The 18,632-nt window shown below is 46.9% G+C and overlaps 1 protein-coding gene across 5 annotated transcripts; it reads right to left on the reverse strand.

The window, feature by feature from the left end:
- Positions 1-1,285: 1,285 nt before the first annotated feature.
- Positions 1,286-18,632, reverse strand: LOC114246250 (uncharacterized). Of its 5 annotated transcripts, none has more exons than XM_089727853.1 (13): positions 18,504-18,632; positions 17,749-18,140; positions 16,962-17,017; positions 8,786-8,876; positions 8,526-8,701; positions 8,220-8,446; positions 6,940-7,126; positions 6,222-6,393; positions 5,340-5,479; positions 5,022-5,264; positions 4,175-4,266; positions 2,570-2,666; positions 1,286-1,578 (listed from the first exon to the last, which is right to left on the reverse strand). In XM_089727853.1, the coding sequence occupies exons 2-13, from the start codon at positions 18,113-18,115 to the stop codon at positions 1,501-1,503; spliced, it is 1,926 nt and encodes a 641-aa protein (XP_089583979.1). In that variant the 5' UTR covers positions 18,116-18,140; positions 18,504-18,632; the 3' UTR covers positions 1,286-1,500. The 5 variants fall into 5 exon arrangements, with proteins under 5 accessions (XP_089583979.1, XP_089583977.1, XP_089583980.1 ...); XM_089727851.1 differs by having other exon boundaries at positions 8,526-8,704; XM_089727854.1 differs by having other exon boundaries at positions 18,349-18,537.

The raw sequence follows: 18,632 nt of genomic DNA on the forward strand, positions 1-18,632 counted from the left end.
ACTGTCATTTATAATTTGGCCAAAATCTCAAAAATATTCTATCGAAGAGGATTATATATTTAAGTCATGTAAATTAACGACTCGTACGTGTAATAAAATACACGCTTATGTAAGAAAATATTGCACGTCGAACGCGAACGCCACTAGTCCCAGTACGTCGTTTCATTATCAGATTGCAACACTTTCATTATCACAATTACCTAAATAATTTAACCCTTTGACTGCCGTGCAGGTCACCGGTGCCCTACGCGGCACACTCAAGCAATTAAGTCGAATTCTGTTACTAAGAGGCCGGAATATCAATTAGACTCTAGGTCAAACGAATCCGAATGATACTGAGAATGCATCTATTTCTAAGAGACCTAAAATACTAAAACATACATTAACAAACAAAAAGAGGCAAAAAGGCGTTTTAGTAACAGAAATCGACATGATTAGTTCAGTGCGTCGCGTAGGGCACCGGTGACCTACACGGTAGTCAAAGGGTTAATCAACAATTTCGTATTAAAACCTTATATTACGTAATCGCATAATTTAACGTTTCAGTAGACATTCCAAATTTAAAAATACTTTCGTTTTTTTTTTAAGTCAAATTCTTATTCCTTATTTTTAATTTGTTACGTTAAAAAATTTCCTACACAAAAACCTCTTTTCTAATAAACGTTTAAGCTACATTTACAATATATCTATAACATTGATCAAAATTTGCTACCGAAACCGAACCGTGCGACATCTATCGGCTATCTGAAGTAAGTCATCAACTATGGATGTTTTTTCAATATTTCTTAAATCATTGCAAAATATGTCAGTTTTAATACGCAATAAATTTAAACGAATACACACATTCCTAATTAAATTCGAAAATTTACAATTATGTTTTTAACGTCATTTTGACTAAAAAAATTAGGTAATTGATCGCATTAAAACTGACATACCGTAGATTGAGGGGAATCGGGACCCTTTCCAAATCCAACACAAAATTTTCAATGGTTTTTTTATTTGAAATTGAGATTAAAATAGTTCCGGAGGCTTAAATTTACTAACTAGCTTGACCCGATTCATCTTAACTTTGGAGTGAATCAGGTTACGTATGGGAACAATTAGAGGTTTTCGATAGGGCTGGCAATATTACGTTGTTAAGTAGATACCTAACTTTAGGTATATAACTTTTTAATATCCTTAACGAGTTAAAAAACTTTAATGACTAAATTAAACTATTTAATATTCTTAAATACTATATAAAAGTCATTTTCAGTTCAACAAAGTTGTTAAATCTAACAACTCAACAAAAGTATTGTGACATCCCAGATTTGCCCCTGTTCTAACTCTAGTCTATTCCCCACCCCCCCCCAAACTACTGTATCAACTTAGTGACTTACCACAGATAAGAGATAGGTCGGACAGTGTAAATGGCCGTTCGGTCAGTCGAGACGATTTAATTCTTAAAACTAATAAAATGTTTGACTGCCTTGAAATCGGCTTACGTACAATACATTGTGCTTAGGAGAGATCTTCGCCATTCATCAGGAATACCCTGAACGATGATTCGTCCACGGCGTCAGCGTACATCAGTTCCTCCTGTCAAAACAATAATTTAAAAAAAAATTAAAATCTTCTCTTACGTACGAATTAAATATTATACAAACCCCAAAATTAAGAATACATTTGAAAATAGTTCAATAAACTCCCCATTGTCGGCGCATAAAACATTATTTTTCATAAATATTAATAACATATTTTTATTTTAACTTTTATCGACTGTTCGAACGTTGTAATAATACACAAACAGACACCACGTTTATTTCAATACATACAGGCAATACAGGTAACAACCGCTTCCAAAGAAAAAGAAATTATTATCAAAATCTGTTCACCCAGAAAAAAGTTCTGAGATAACACACATAAACAAAAATCGAATAAATAGCCTCCTGCTTTTATGAGGTCGGTTTAAATTTTTTCGCAACGATACGATTACTATATACTTGTTCTAAATAACCAGCAAGATCTTTTTCATTGGAGTTTGTTTGACCTCGTGGCATTCTTTTGTTTTAATCTATACCAATATTATAAATCTATACTAATATTATAAAGAGGAAAGATTTGTTTGTTTGTTTATATTGAATAAGCTCCGAAACTACTGAACCGATTTGAAAAATTCTTTCACTGTTTGGAAGCTACACTATTCCCGAGTGGCATAGACTATAAACTTTTTTTGAAAAAAATTAGGGATCCTTACTAAAACTTCAATACTGTAACCCAAGGTATTAAAAATAACCTAAAACATTCTTTACATCGCGTACCCTGCGAATACTATTGATGATAGAATAAAATAATGTACTACGACTTTATAGAACACATTTTTATTTACAAAAAGTGTCGCGACAGCATATGTTTAACTATTACAGTTATGCCGCAATAAGTGTTATTTTATTTAAAAAAAATAAAACAACGTCAAATATCGTTGAAATTTTTGTTCTTTAACAAAAATTTTGTTCTTTAACAAAAATTTTGTTCTTTAACAAAAATTTCAAGCTGTAAGACGCTTGTAAAAAAATAAAACAATACTAGCCTGCAGGAGATCGATGGTCGGGTGAGCGTCTATGAGATCCATTCCGGAGCCCGCTTCATCAGCGGCGCGGCTCGACAGTTCCCTGCTTACTATAAACCTAAGGGAAACAACATAATACCCACTTTTTAATACCACTATTATGTTTTTGTATTTCACTGTAGAGCGTGTATATTAAATTGAAGTGACCCAAGTGTCCGAGTATTTTTTTTTATTGCTTAGATGGGTGGACGAGCTCACAGCCCACCTGGTGTTAAGTGGTTACTGGAGCCCATAGACATCCACAACGCAAATGCGCCACCCACCCTGAGAACAAGTTCTAAGGTCTCAAGTATAGTTACAACGGCTGCCCCACCCTTCAAACCGAAACGCATTACTGCTTCACGGCAGAAATATGCAGAGTGGTGATACCTACCCGCGCGAACTCACAAGTGGTCCTACCACCAGTAATTACGCAAATTATAGTTTTGCGGGTTTCATTTTTATTACACGATGTTATTCCTTCACCGTGGAAGTCAATCGTGAACATCTGAACATGAGACTGAGCCACGCACTTCCCTGTGCCACTGACCGACATAAGTGGCTACAAATTACAACAAAAAAAGGTCACAGTCGAGCGCATCACGATGCTCAGCAATTAGCGGTCGACTGAAGGAGGAGTCCTCCAGTACCTTAGTAGTCCTTGTACCCTGAATTATGCCAAATAAGGCAAATATGTGTGTTGTTTGCGTGGAGCGATGGACGTGTTGAGAGTTGCCGCAATTTACTATTTCCTAAATGCTTCTTACCAGTACTTGTTGTACAAGTAAAAACTTACTAAAAGACCGGATAGAAAACGCTGATGGATGATTAAGGAGGAGTAGAGCGTGACAAAAAGGCTCTGTATAGATTCTTTAAAACTCAGTTGCAGTTATAACACGTGAATACTATTGACCAAAAAAAACAGGGCACTAAATAACTAAAACGACAATGTTGAAAATGGCCGCACCATTTTAGTCTCCAGGGAACGCGGCCTGTCTGTTACTGTTCTTTCTCATTAAAACGACAAGTTTTTGTGCATAGATTTTTAAACTAAAATATTATTTTCCGTTGACGTTAGTTAAGCTTTTAATTTTTTGTGCTGTTTTACGTCATTTTTAGGGAACACTTTATAGTATACCACCCTGTATACAATGTAGGACATAAATAATATGTACATACTTCTAAAGAAAAACCTTTATCATTATATATGTACTGTTACTATTAAAACCACCAATAACATCATATTTGAATTTGGAACCTGTCAATATCATAATACCATTCAGTTATTTTAGCGCCAATCTTTGTAATTTTTTTATTTTTATTTTTTACCTTTATAGTGATGCCTTTAAGCAAAGTCTTATATTCTGTACTATTATGAAAAATGTTACGGAGGGAAGTGAGATGTAGTTGATTAATTTGAGAGTTAATCAACAGGAATTAAATGCGTAATGATTTGCTAAACATTAGAGGAAATAACTATAACAACCAGATTTCCGAGTTATAAAAAAAGGGTTTTCCTTGCAACAATATTTATGGCAAGGCTGCCTAAACAAAGTAATAAGTAATGTAGAACGTAAATATACTTACTCGCTGTCCTCGTTAATCAGTACATTTCCGTGCAGGAATAGATCACTACGGACCGTGTAGATATTGCTTTCAGAGTTCTCCGACTGCTCAGTCTGTAAACAAAAAGTGATGTTAGTAAATTTATTTATTTCAGTATTTTTCGATTAGTTATGAACTTTTTTATTAAAGTTCATTTGCACTTCATAGACCACTTTATTTTTATTTTTATCTCAAAAAGTAATATTTACATGTGGATTACCATATCTATATATTAATACGTGAAGCAAAAACTTTGTATCCCTTTTTACGAAAATTGCGCGGACGCAGAAGTAAAAAAATTCCCACATTTATAGAGAATATAGAGAAGGAGTGCAGAATACTAATACTTTTTTTAAATTATGCATTAATAATAAATTAAATCAATAAAAAAAACATTACACTACCGTGTATTTGACACACACACGCATGCATACTATTGGTTTATTCTCAACTTTTCTTATTATTATAGTCTGTGGTCAAATTGAGAATAGATTAAATATCGTTTTGTCTTTATTAATATTTGTAATCTTGGCGAAATCTGTGATTAAAGAATTATAATAATAATCTTTGACAACAGAATCATAATAGTGTTAAAACTTATAATGTCAATTAATTATAGTCGAATGTCGACTACCGGGGACCACTAGTTTTTATTATAATGCTGTTAAAAACATACGTGCTTCGGGCCTTTTTTTAAAACACAAGTAATATCATCTGTATTCATGAAGGACCTTACCATCATAAATAGCTAGCGACTACAGTTTTAGAGATTACATTTTCAATTAATTACACATCACTTTTCATAGTAAATTCAACACGGTGTACTAACCCTAGCGTCTTCTTCTAAGACATAAGCAGCGTGTCTGGGAAGCGGCCAGGTGCAGTGCGTTCTAGCGGCATGCCATTCCTCAGATTCCTCCTCCGGCGCCGTTTCCACTTCAACTTCTGCTTCTGCTTCCGCTTCCGCTTCTGCTTCAAGTTCCGTTTCTACTTCGGCGGCAACAGTTTCCGAAGTGAGCGTCTCCACGGCCGCAGATGGTTCGTTATTTTCCGTTTCTGGTATAAGGCTCACCTAATTATTCGAACATGTTTATATGTTGTACGGTTTTATTGTTTATGTAAAATCCATAATTAATAATAAACTCACCACAAATGCGCTTTGACGAGGCTTCGTGGCCACCGCAGTCTGTTTCGTCGTTTCGGCTCGTGCTATAACTGCGTCCTGTCCGTGGACTTCTTTTAAATGGAGACACAAGGAGCTCGCGTCGGAAAAGGTTTCTTTGCAATCTGCAGATCAATTCATTACTTATTTGTACGTTTACATTATACTATCAAATTAACTAAAAACTTTCCTTCTTTCAAAAAAAGATACAAATGAAGTGTGATAAAGCGAATTGTTGTCTGTCGTAGCCTAAAAAGACGTCCGCTGTATAGATGTCCGTGTTCGGATCTCGCGGGCTGGTATCATTTGTTCCAACGAAATACGTGCTAAGCAAGCAGGTGTTACTAACGAGGACTTTTTGGTGGGAATGCGAGGAGTTATGTTCTGTGATTTATTTTATTTTGTCTATTTAATGTTTCTTCGGGTTTAAATATGTAATAACGGTGGTTTATTAACTGTTTAATATCTGTGAAAGTACACAAATGTAGGAAAATGAAGCTAAGCCGCTGGACGTAACTTCTCGGGATCCTCCAAAAGGTCCGCTGTAAAAATCTCAGTAAATGACCACCATTTTACTGAGATTATATTTCATCCCATATCATCTCATCTCATTTCAAAGGTGAGCGAGCAAAGGCTCAGCCAGAAGGGGTGGGATTTGCTAACAGCTGCCCGAGCGCCTCCGAAGGAGACCTAACAACTCAAGAGCAAATGCTTCGCGAATGAATCTACCACCGGATCGGAAACGCGACCTACTGAGAAAATCTGGCGAGAAACTCAGCGGGCTAGAATACATAGTAAGCTTATTAAAGAACACGAAAGTCGCACAAGTGTGTGCGGGGTGGCCCGTGTAAGCTTAGCGCAACGTACGTGCGTGCACGCAGCAGAGCGCGTGCGGGTGGCAGCGGACGGCGTGGTCGCGCAGGTGGTCTCGGCGCAGGAAGGCTCGTCCGCATCGCACACACGCGTGCTTCCGCTCGCCGGTGTGGCCGCGGACGTGCCGCTCTAGCTTACTCGCCGATCGAAACGACCATCCGCAGTTCTAAAACATAAATGATTACGTTCAACTTAGGGGGGGCGGGGGGTGGGGGGTAGAGATCAAGCTAAATCTTTCCAAATTTCACTTAGAGGGAAAGGGGGGTCTTGGCAAATATCACGTAATTATATTTCTCGCAGAAAACGGTGTAAAACGGTGTGGTGAAAAACATTTGGATACATTGGTTCCAGTAGTCACTCTTGAGGCCGTGCACGAGTTTCCATGGATTGAATTAGAATAAATCTTTTCTTAATTTTTGTTTGTTATTCATTATTTAATTTTATGATTGTGATTTTAAATTACAGTAATATTCACAATTACTAGTTTTTGCTGGTATTCAAAAAATGTAATATAGCAATTTTTTTTGATATCTCACCCAGGGGGGAGAGGGGTCAAAAATTTCTCAAAAACGCCTCACGTAATTAATGGACGCCCCCCAATACCGTCATTCATCTAAAAAACTTTATCGCAAATAATATCTATATGATTAGAGCTGTTTAATTCGAACGAAAAAGACAATGTTATAAATGACTATAAGCTGATAACGCATACCGGGTGAGTGCAATGGTAGGGACGGTCGCCAGTGTGCGCCCGCAGATGTTCCCGCAGGCGACACGGCTGGCGGAACTCGCGCCCGCAGCCCGCCCACGCGCACACCAGCGCGCCGCGCCCGCACCGCGAGCCGGCGTGCGCGCGCAGACCCACCGACCAGAAGAAACGACGACCGCACACCTCACAACTGCCAAGTGTCAAATGCAACAGTGTAGTTCTCTAGCGAAATTAGGTGCACATACCTAGCAAAGTGTGGGGATATAACGAACGAAAGGGAAGATCTTCCACCGACCGGGTGATTTTGTTCGGTAGACCGACGGTCCGAATGGATTTTTTTTTTCTACCTAAGCTGAGAGCCTTGAGAGGCTATATCAGCGTAGCCTTAACTAGTAGGTGAGTTCACGGGGCTCAAACCTGATGACGTTGCTAACACGAACCCTAGCAAGAGCCGTGCTTCGCAGAATCTACCACGGGATCGGAAACGCGACCCACTGAGAAGATCCGGCGAAAAACTCAGTACGCTGTGTCTGAGGGTTAATTTACTCGTCGAGCCCTTCGTCACAAGTGACGAGTTCGACGAGAACGGCCGAATGGATTGTTCGGAACTTGTATATAACAAGCTTATCTTGAAAATGTCGTAAGCAAGATTCAGGCATCTGTCAAATATCTTGCGTTGTATGATGGCTACCCGCCACACAAAGTTTTCGTAAGTTTCAATTTTAATTTATACTGCACTTCATGGTTAAATTAATTCACGGCCCATTAAAGAACTCAAATGATCACCGGAGCCCATCATAACGTGTACGTCAACACCAATCTTGAAACATGAAGTCGAAGTTGTTGACGTTCTGTTGTATAACATTTACATCTCTCTTCAAATTTAAAACTTCGTAGCGAAAATAAGAAGAGATTATATACACCCGGACGGGGCTCATAATATGTCCTACCGTCACTACTTACAAAAATTTATATATATATAATTTTTATATATAATTTAAGGTACTCCTGGTTCTTAATTTTTGATTCTTTATACAGAGTAAAAAAAAGAACGCCATAGTAATATTTTATGAAAAAAAAAACACGTTCCCACAAAATTTACATTTAAGTCTACTGAAATTTACGTTGTCTTTTTAGATTCAAGTAATGTGGTAACACTGCACCAAAATAACTTGTGAACTATGATTTTTAGTGTCGTCATACATCTTCGTAGTCAGCATACATCTTCTTCACAAAATCAAAATTTCTGTAAGAGTAAATTTGCTCATTCAATTGTTTCAAACCTGTATGGAGCATCTTCAGGCTGGTGATCTTCGTTTAAATGTTTTAATAAGCTTTCTCGGGACGCAAACATTTGCCCGCATCTCTCTATTCCATCTTCCCTGACCTTCTTAACTGGACACTCAACGCTGATATGAGCCGACCATCTTGTTTGCTTGTTATGGGTATTTTTGTGTTTCATTAATTTAGCTGCACTCCAGAATCCCTTATTACAGTTTTGTATATCACACTACAAAAAATATTAGGAAAGGGTCTCAATTTCGAAATTATATTTACCATAATTATTAATTAACTAATTAACTATTTACCTTAAATTTAATAGCCTGACTAGTAAACGATTCAGGGGACTGTGCTATTGAAACAATACTAGAAGTTGTGCTCTCCGCTGTTTGTATTTGTTGTTGATCCATGACAAAAGCAGTTGACACAACTGTTCCCATGAGGTCTGCATTCGTACTCGTGCAGTTTAACTGAGATCCATTATCTACTAAAAACAGTTTCATGCAATTATTTTTACTGAATTATTGTTCCTATTACTAAATGACAAGATAGTAATTATATGGCTTACATGTGTTTAAAACTATTCCTTTATTACTACTTATCAAATCAAGGCACCAATCTTCCTTCACCTGTTCGTTGCTTAGGGTGAATGTTGTGTTCTGAAAACATTAATTTGAAATGAAAATGAATTAGTGATTTATTACAATAATTGCGGAGTTACATATAAATATAAACGAAATTAAAGTAATCAAAGAGATCAAGACAACATTCTATAGTTAGAATTCCTTGAAGTTAATTGATTAGTTAATTATAGGAAAAACTTGCTGATGGGCTTGGAAAATACCTAAAACACATTGCTTTGACCAATCCATACATCTATAGTATGTATAATTTTGAGCAAGTGGTTCATATTTTTTAGTAATATAATTCAATATGTATATATATAGTTAAAACAGACTGCCCAAGACTGATGTAAATGGCAGGATTTGATTCGAGCCCCACACCCCAGCAGAGGGTAATAGGAAAGAAAAGGAATAGTCATAAATATGATTTACATAATGACATACAAATGTTACATATTTAAGTTTAAGTAATGTTCAGAATTAAAATCCATTAAAATACCTATATTCAGTTTCTTAGAAAAATAAGCAGCTTACAAACATTTATTTAGGTATTTAAATAATTATTTAACTGTACGCACAAAAGTAAGCTGGCGGACTTAATGACTAAGCCATTCTGTACCAGTTAACCAAGGGTGGTGTAGTCCTCCCGGGATCTGGACGGGACCTGCAGCACGCAATGATTGCGTGCTGCGGGTCTCGCCTGCGAGGGAGATGCTGGACTTCCACCGGGCGCGTCCGTAGGTGGCGGATCACGGGATCCTCTGGGCGACATTCCCAGAGGTATCGTCCGATCTTTTTCGTTGCAAGGATTCTTAGGTTTAGGTCCTAGGTTTAGGATTAGGTTTAGATATAGGTTAAGGTCCTAGGTTTAGGATTAGGTTAAGGTTTAGGTTTAGGATTAGGATATTTTAGCTAGGCTTTGCAACGAAAGAGATCGGATGACGCGGACCAAATCAGCACTAGGAGGAGCGGAAGGTCGGCGCCCTCCACACTCTTCACTAAGTGAAGAGTGCTCCTTCTGGAGAGTGCAGCTTCCGATGGCACCGGTTTGCCGGCATGCCGTGAGCGGTGACACCCTGTGCCCCGTTGTCGTGGAAGTGAGCCGGCGTTGCATGTCTGTGACTGCTGGCCGCTGGTTGCCATGTCCCCGGCTTCGGCTACAGGGGAGCGCCCCTCAGATATGGGGGGTACCGGCTCGCCGGCGTGGCTCCGTGGTTGCTCGTTTCGAGCGTCGGGCGGTGGTCTACCGAGTTGCCCTAGGCATTCGGTGGGCGACCGGCCAACCCGTAATCCCCACTGAGTGGGGGGCGGTGACCGCTGCCGCAAGGCACGGGGTCGCGAAGACGTAAACCTCTATAAAAAAGTACCCCAATCCCAAGCTCCGATGCCTGGCGAAGGGATGAATGGCTGGAGGGAGTTCAGTCCCAAGGGCATCACTCGATCCCAGGGGACCAAACCCCTGGTTAAATAACAAAGGAAAAAAAAAAAAAAATGAAAATGGACAATTGCAAACAGATATTACCCCAGGAGGGTACCTCTCGCTCAGCGGGAGGAGAATCCCTCCGTGCCTCTGAGCAATCGGAGGCACGCTGCCCCTCGTATTCTGGGGGGGGCAACAATTGCCAAGAGGAAGGCGGCGGCAGCACGAGCCGCGAAAGGGAGAGGATCCCACTCGTGCACCCCGAGCGCTGTGACAGTGCGCTCTCACTGCGCTCGACCCAAAGCTCCGCAAGGGGCTGCGTGTCGAGCGGTCGGGAGTCGCCACTTTTCGTCCACGACAGCGCCGGACTTTTCGTCAGTCGGAACCAGGCTGACCCGAGAGCTCGAAGGAAGCGGAAGTCGGTCAAACGACCGGCGGCTCCCGCTCCCTCCGAGTCCTCGGAGGTGGAACCCGCACCTGCCAAGTTCCTGGCAGTCGAGGAAGGGCTGGTGAATGCTACGGCGTTACCCCCCATAGGATGCGGACCTGCACGAAATTTGACGGTGACCTACGGCGAACCGGTTGTCACCACCCCGGTGCGGACCAGTGCCTCCCGCCGTAGAGATGCAGCTCATGTGAGGGAAGGTGAGGTTGAGCGACTATCCCGCTCCCTCGTCAAAGAAATGGAGGCTACGGATCCACGGGGGACATTCGTAGTCTCGAAGGAGATTGTCTCCGCGGTGGCGACCAAATCGGGCTCGTTGAAGGGCACATATGTGCAAGCCCTGAACCGCGTGGCCACCGCCGTGGAGACACGACTGGACGATCTCCTAAAACGGACAAGCACGGACGAAGTGATTAGCCTGCGGTTGCAAATGGAGCAACTGCAGGCACTATACACTTCCGTCCAAGTAGAAAACGCGGAGCTTCGTGCGGAGAGTGCTCGGGTGCGGGAGGAGATGGCCAGGATGCGTGTGGTCCTTGACGATGTCGTGGGATGCCAAGGCAGCTCGGCCTCTCCGCCACCCGTGCCCTCACAGCAGGAAGCAACGGATAAAGACCGCGAGATAGAGGAACTAAAGAGGTGTCTCGCGATAATGGAGGCCCGCACGTCTACGGTGGAACGCGCAAGGCCTCCACTGGCGCACGAGCGGCCTGTGCCCACAAATGCGACAGCGACCGCAGTTGTACCAGCGCCCACGGGGGCTGCAGCCAAGGTGCGTATGGCACCCGCCACACGAACGGTGCGCAGCTCTCGTGCACCGGCCAAGCCCGCTGGACGACGAACGCCCGCCCAGCCCACGAGGCCCCAAGCCGCTGCTTCTGCCCCGCCCCAGGTCGCTGCTTCTGCCCCGCCCCAGCCTGCCAAGGTGGGGCCTGGCAGAAGCCGCAAAAAGCGAGAGAGGGGCGTGAATGCCGCTGAGACGGCGCCGATCCCCCAGCCCCGCCCATTACCTCCTGCTCCGTCCAACATGGATGAAGCCTGGAACACGGTGGTGAGGCGGGGGCGAAGGAAGGCTGCAGCGCCAAGCACCCGAACCACCCCTGCGGTCGCCTCCCCTCAAGCAATGGGTCGAGCGACGACTGGGGGAGGGAGAAAAGGGCGCAAGGTGAAGAAACCGCGCGCCCCACGGTCGGCAGCGGTCGTATTAGAACTGCTGCCGGCTGGCAAGGAAAAGGGCCTCACCTATGGGGAGGTGATGGCTCGGGCGCGCGGTAGCGTCGACGTTGACGCCATAGGTGTGGAAGGGGGACTCCGAGTCCGGCAGACGGCCAGCGGGGCTCGGCTGTTGGTATGTCCTAGTGCTGACTCCGGCGCGGCCGCAGACAGACTGGCAGCCCGGCTTCGCGAAATTCTGCCGGACCCGGAAGTGGTGCGCATAGATAGGCCTGTCAAGATGGCGGAAGTCAAAGTGACGGGCCTGGATGAATGTGCCACTAAGGAGGAAGTGGCCGCCGCTATTGCGTCGCAGGGCAACTGCGCCCTCGCACAAGTGAAGGTGGGGGAGCCTCGGAGTTGTTACTCTGGATCTTTCACTGTGTGGGCGCGTTGCCCTGTGCAGGTGGCCACTCTTTTGGCCACGCCTCCACAAGGTCGGCCCGCCGACTCGCCGGGGAGGCTGCGCGTGGGCTGGGTGATAGCCCACGTGCAGTTGCAGGAGGCACGTCCATGGCGATGCCTCCGGTGTTTTGGCACCGGTCACGGCCTCGCCAAGTGCCCATCGGCTGTGGATCGCAGCGGACTCTGCTTCCGTTGCGGTCAGGCTGGGCACAAGGCAGCCTCTTGCAGCGCCGCCACGCCACACTGCGTGTTGTGCGACGCGGCGAAGCGGCGGGCCGATCATCGAGCTGGAGGCCCGGCCTGCTGTTCCGCCCCCTCTTCCACAAAGAGGCGGCGTGGCGGGAAAAAAGAGAAGAAAAAGGCAGAGAGAGAGCCGGCTGCACGTGAAGCAGCCGGCCCGTCAGTTCCCGCCGCGGCCGTCGAGCCGCAAGGCGGGACGGAAGACGAGGGAGCGATGGATGTGACACCTCAATAATGGGTCACGTCCATCGCTTCCTCCAAGCGAATGTGAACCACTCCGCCAGGGCGCAGGATCTCCTCGTCCACACCATGGCGGAGTGGTTCATCGACATCGCGATCGTCGCGGAGCCATACTTTGTACCTCCCGACCGGGAGGATTCCTGGGCCGGAGATACCGATGGCTCTGTGGCGATCGTGATGCGACAGTCGGCGGCGTTACCCCCTCTTGGAATGGTGGCCAAGGGACCCGGGTACGTCGTAGTTAGGGTCGACGAAACCGTCGTGATCGGGGTGTACTTCTCTCCGAACAGGAGTCTCGCCGAGTTCGAGCAGTTTCTGGGTGGGCTCGAGGCGTTGATCCATCGCTTCGAGTCTCGCCCGTTGATACTGGCGGGGGACCTCAACGCCAAATGTACGGCGTGGGGTTCCCCTCGCACGGACTCACGCGGCGAGTTCCTGTCGGAGTGGGCCTTCGCGACCGGCCTCTGTCTTTTGAACAGAGGTTCGGTCGCGACCTGCGTGCGGTGGAATGGGGAATCACACGTGGACGTCTCGTTTGCGTCCTCATCCGCCGCGCGCCGTGTCCTTGGCTGGCGTGTCCTCGAGGGGGCGGAGACGCTCTCGGACCATCGGTTTGTCCGATTCGAGCTCTCTGCTTCCAGCTCGTTGAACGCGCCGGCTGAAGACTGAGGCTGAGGAGGCTGAGGAGGCTGAGGCTGAGGAGGAGCTCCCGCGTAGCGCTCCCCGATCATTCCCACGATGGGCACTGAAGCGCCTGAACAAGGTGCTCGCGGTGGAGGCGGCCACAGTGGCCGCGTGGGCGCCGATGCCCGCGCGATGCCGATGCGTCTAGTGGACGTGGAGTCGGAGGCCGACTGGTTCCGGGGTACAATGCGTCGCGTCTGCGATGCTTCGATGCCCCGGATCAGCGGTCGCGCTCCACGTGGTGGTGCGTATTGGTGGACGCCCGAGATCGCGCTCCTCCGAGAGGAGTGCGTGCGGGCGCGCCGCCGAAGCGCCCGCCACCGCCGTCGCCGCCTTCGCGATGCGGACTTCGCGGAGGTAGCGGCCCGCCTGCATGCCGACTGCCGTCAGAAGCAGGAGGCACTGCGGCGGGTCATCGGCGAGGCCAAGTCTCAGAGCATGAAGACGCTCCTAGAGACGCTCGACCAGGATCCCTGGGGGCGCCCGTACCAAACGGTCCGCAAGAAATTGCGGCCGTGGGCGCTCCCGGTGACAGAGCGTCTCCAGCCTCAGCAGCTGCGGGAGATTGTCTCCGGGCTGTTCCCGCGGATGGAGAGGGACTTCGAGCCCCCCTCCATGGGCGCGCCGCCACGGGGTGATGTGAGCGGTGATGCCCCTGCTGAGGTGGTCCCTCCGAGCATCTCGGAGGAGGAGATTCGTGCGGCCGTGTCGAGGATGCGGAGGAAGGACGCGGCCCCCGGCCCTGACTGTGTTCATGGTCGGGTCTGGGATTTGGCCTTCGGTGCCCTTGGGGACCGGCTCGTGCGGCTCTTTGAAGCCTGCCTCGAGTCGGGACGGTTTCCGAAACAGTGGAAGACGGGCAGACTTGTTTTGCTGAGGAAGGAGGGACGCCCTGCAGACTCACCTGCGGGGTACCGTCCAATCGTGTTGCTGGACGAGGCGGGAAAACTGCTCGAGCGAGTGGTGGCCGCCCGCATCGTCCAGCACTTGGCGGGGGTGGGTCCCGATCTGTCAACGGAGCAGTTCGGATTCAGAGAGGGCCGCTCGACCATCGACGCGGTGATGCGCGTGCGCGCCCTCTCTGATGAGGCTGTCGGACGGGGCGGGGTTGCACTGGCGGTGTCCCTGGACATCGCCAATGCGTTCAACACCCTGCCCTGGTCGGTGATCGCAGGGGCGCTGGAGTATCACGGCGTCCCTGCGTATCTCCGTCGGCTGGTCGGGTCCTACCTCGAGGACAGGTCGGTCATGTGCACCGAGCACGGTGGGGCGGTGCTCCGCTTCCCCGTCGAGCGCGGTGTCCCACAGGGGTCGGTCCTTGGCCCTCTCTTGTGGAACATCGGCTACGACTGGGTCCTGCGGGGTGCCCTTAGCGCTCCTCTCCCGGGTCTAAGTGTAGTTTGTTACGCGGACGACACCTTGGTCGTGGCCCGGGGTAGGGACTTGCGCGAGTCTGCCCGTCTTTCCTGCGCGGGGGTGGCCTTCGTCGTCGGCAGGATCCGAAGGCTGGGTCTGGAGGTGGCGTTCGATAAATCCCAGGCCCTGTTGTTCCACGGGGCCCGGAGAGCGCCGCCTCAGGGGGCCCACCTCGTGATCGGAGGCGTTCGCGTCGAGATCGAGGCGACCGGGTTGCGGTACCTCGGCCTCGTACTGGACGGTCGTTGGAGCTTCCGTGCTCACTTCGAAAGATTGGGTCCCCGACTGATGGCAGCCGCCGGCTCGCTGAGTCGGCTGTTGCCGAACGTCGGGGGTCCCGACATGGTGGTGCGCCGCCTCTACACGGGGGTGGTGCGGTCAATGGCACTGTACGGGGCGCCCGTATGGTGCCACGCCCTGACCCGTGACAACGTCGCAGCATTGCGACGTCCGCAGCGCGCGATTGCGGTCAGGGCGGTTCGTGGGTACCGCACCGTCTCGTTCGAGGCGGCGTGCGTGCTCGCCGGGACGCCTCCCTGGGACCTGGAAGCGGAGGCGCTTGCTGCGGATTACGCGTGGCGATGTGATCTCCGCTCCAGGGGGGAGCCGCGTCCCGGCGCGGCGGAAGTTCGAGCGCGGAAGCTTCAATCTCGGCGTGCCGTGCTCGAGGCGTGGTCTCGCCGCCTGGCGGACCCCGCCTACGAGCGACGGACCGTCGAGGCGATCCGCCCGGTCCTCTCGGACTGGGTGAATCGCGACCGCGGACGTCTCACCTTCCGAGCGACGCAGGTGCTCACGGGACACGGCTGTTTCGGTCGCTACCTGCACCTCGTCGCCCGGAGGGAGCCGACGCCGAAGTGCCACCATTGCAGTGGCTGCAACGAGGACACGGCGGAGCACACGCTCGCGTGCTACCCCGCTTTCGCGGAGCAGCGCCGCGTCCTCGTTGCAAAAATAGGACCGGACTTGTCGCTTCCGACCGTCGTGGCTGCGATGCTCGGCAACGATGAGTCCTGGCAGGCGATGCTCGACTTCTGCGAGTCCACCATCTCGCAGAAGGAGGCGGCGGAACGGGAGAGGGAGAACTCTTCCTCCCTCTCGGCGCCGTGCCGCCGCCGTCGAGCCGGGGGTCGGAGGAGGGCGTTTGTCCAGCTCCGGCCCCTATGAGGAGGCAGTCTCCTCCCGGTGATGGTCACGGGGCGACCTAAGGGGGCTGAGACTGCGCCGCACGCTACCGTCACTCTAGCGCGCTGGCACCAGGAGGACGGGACGACGCGTCGGCGGCTGCGGACTGCGATGCGGTCCGCATTTTCGTCGTCGCTGTCGTCGCCGAACATACTGTGGAAGAGCAACCCGGTCGGCGGTGTATCGCGTTCCGACCCGGCAGGCTGGTTCTGGCCCAGCGGGGTATCCCGGAACACCAGCGGCATCGCCCGGGCGGCCTGAAGGGCCGCCGTACCGCGGAGACTGACGTCGTTGGTCGTCGACTATCGCCTCGACGACCCGTCGGTCGGGCGTCCTCGGGGTGGCGCCGCGTGTCTGGTTGTAGTGTTGACCGCGGGAACCCCCCTACTCTGACCGGGTTTTGACCCCGGACGGAGATCGGACGCCGGGTGTAAGAGTGCAGAGGAGTCGTTTAGTGGGTGAGCCCTAAATTCCTTGGGCCCGCGGTCTGCTCTCAACACCTGCAGATCGTAGAGTCTCACATACCCCGCGCGCCCCCTAGGCGCGGGGACCTCGTAGGAGGTTCGGCCCTCGGCCCGGAAAAAAAAAAAGGGTGGTGTAGTCCTGTAGTAAGTCCATTACTTTTTGAGAGTAAAAAAATTTATTTGGGAGCAGTATTTAGACAATTGGCCATACTTGCGAAGGTTAAAAAGCAATCCAAATGCAATTATGAAAAAAGGATTCGAGTTTGTATAAAAAGGTCTGCATTCAGGTCGAAATAGCACTCGTAACCATTGTCAATTATAGGAATGATTAAAGCATGTACAAACAAGCATAGTCTTTATGGCTATAGTCATAGCTGGTAACGTGTGGGAAATAAAATTATAAAACTTACGTGTTTGTCAGCTCCATTCAAAAATGAATCTATATTTATTCCATTATGTCCAATGTCTGTAAAAAAATATTGATATTTATTTATGGTATAGGTACAAATAAATTAATACCTCTCAACTTTACAACTATATAAAAACCAATTTTTGCTTAAATTAAATTACTGTTGATATTAAAAATTGTTTCATTGTTTATTTAAGAGCTTGTTTTTAATAACCAATAAGATAATATGTAAAATGCAGTAATTAAAATTCACAAGAAAAATAGTTTTCTGTATTATTGCGTGTTAGGCATATTTCATTAGACATATTTCATGTCATCATTATGGCCTAAAAGATGATACACCCGGTGTTTTCATATTTAGTGATGGGTCTGTGCCTATATTCGAATCCCGCAGGCAATTACTAATACTACTCGAATGATAAGGCAACCATAGTACTGTAAATATTGAGATTTAAAACTCAGGTCTCAAGGTGGATAGCAATATTTAGTGTTGTCTATAGGCACCTGTGACCACTTAACACTAAGTAAGGTCATCCACCCGACTGAAACAAACATAGCTTATTAGCAAATACATTGCTTATTAGCAATACATAGCTTATCGTAAGTTTATTCTGAAAGGCAATTTGCTACTATTCCACTACACATTAAGGTTTTGATAGGAACCTCTAACCACTTAATAAATCTAATTTCTTAATGGAAGGCCTGTATTACAGTAAGCATCTTCCTGCTGATGATAATGTGGTCATATGCATCATGTGTCATATGAAGCATGCAAGATTGTTACTTACTGTTAAATTCTATGTTTGTGTCAGATAGACACACTATACTGGATGCATCAATTTCTAATTGCTGTGCCTGAGATTGCTCACTCCTTGAGACATCTTGATTTATATATTTTTTTGCACTTTCATGTTTGGGAGTGTAGGATACTTTACACAGTAATTGCTTCGGTTGTGATTCTAATTTTCTTTTGGACACATCCTTCAAGCCGTCTTTCCAGGGCAAGGAGTTCACAGGCTCTTTTGCTCCGATTAAATTCGTTTTGAGTAATTGTGGTTTAATTGTAGATTTCTTCCTAAGAATGTTTGGTTTTTGAATACTTTTTTTAATTGAGTTTTGTTCATTTGCAGTTATCAAAGTCTTCATCTTCATCATACATTTAATTAATACCTAGCCTAGCCTGTCGAATATCAGACAAATTCAGTTAATGAAGAAAAAATGAAATTAGGTGAAAATCTTACTCTCAAGTTTGAATGTGAATATAAAAGATTTACTTATTAGTTGTTTTGGGATATAAAAAAAATTCCTGACATATCTATGTCTTTTTCACATATATTTTTATTAACCGTACCTAATCAATTTCGACAAAAATAACCAAACAAACAAACCATAAATTTATAAATAAAGCGATAACACCTTACAATTTACACGTTATTAACAAATCACGGCTTAAAATTGTCCATTATTTGAGAAATTTATCCAGTAACATATTACGTGGTTTAAGTAGAGATTTTCACATAAAAATTAGAAATAAAGTATTTACCTCGAGGACAATTGCCTACGCGGTTTCTAATGTAAAAAAATCGATGATAAAATGGTAATCATTTGCGGTAGGGATGCCGAAATAGTTTTAATTCGATATTTTGATCGATTTTCAATGTTTTAATTCTTA

The sequence above is a fragment of the Bombyx mandarina genome, chromosome 05 (assembly GCF_030267445.1).
Source record: "Bombyx mandarina strain Sakado chromosome 05, ASM3026744v2".
Taxonomy (NCBI): domain Eukaryota; kingdom Metazoa; phylum Arthropoda; class Insecta; order Lepidoptera; family Bombycidae; genus Bombyx; species Bombyx mandarina.

Excerpts from the sequence above, each read along its gene's own strand:
- LOC114246250 (XM_089727851.1), bottom strand. The coding sequence starts at position 18,115 with ATGATGAAGATGAAGACTTTGATAACTGCAAATGAACAAAACTCAATT. Across the intron at positions 5,265-5,339 it reads CTCGTCAAAGCGCATTTGTG|GTGAGCCTTATACCAGAAAC; the intron begins GTGAGTTTATTA and ends TCGAATAATTAG. Across the intron at positions 2,667-4,174 it reads CTGATTAACGAGGACAGCGA|GTTTATAGTAAGCAGGGAAC; the intron begins GTAAGTATATTT and ends TGTTTCCCTTAG.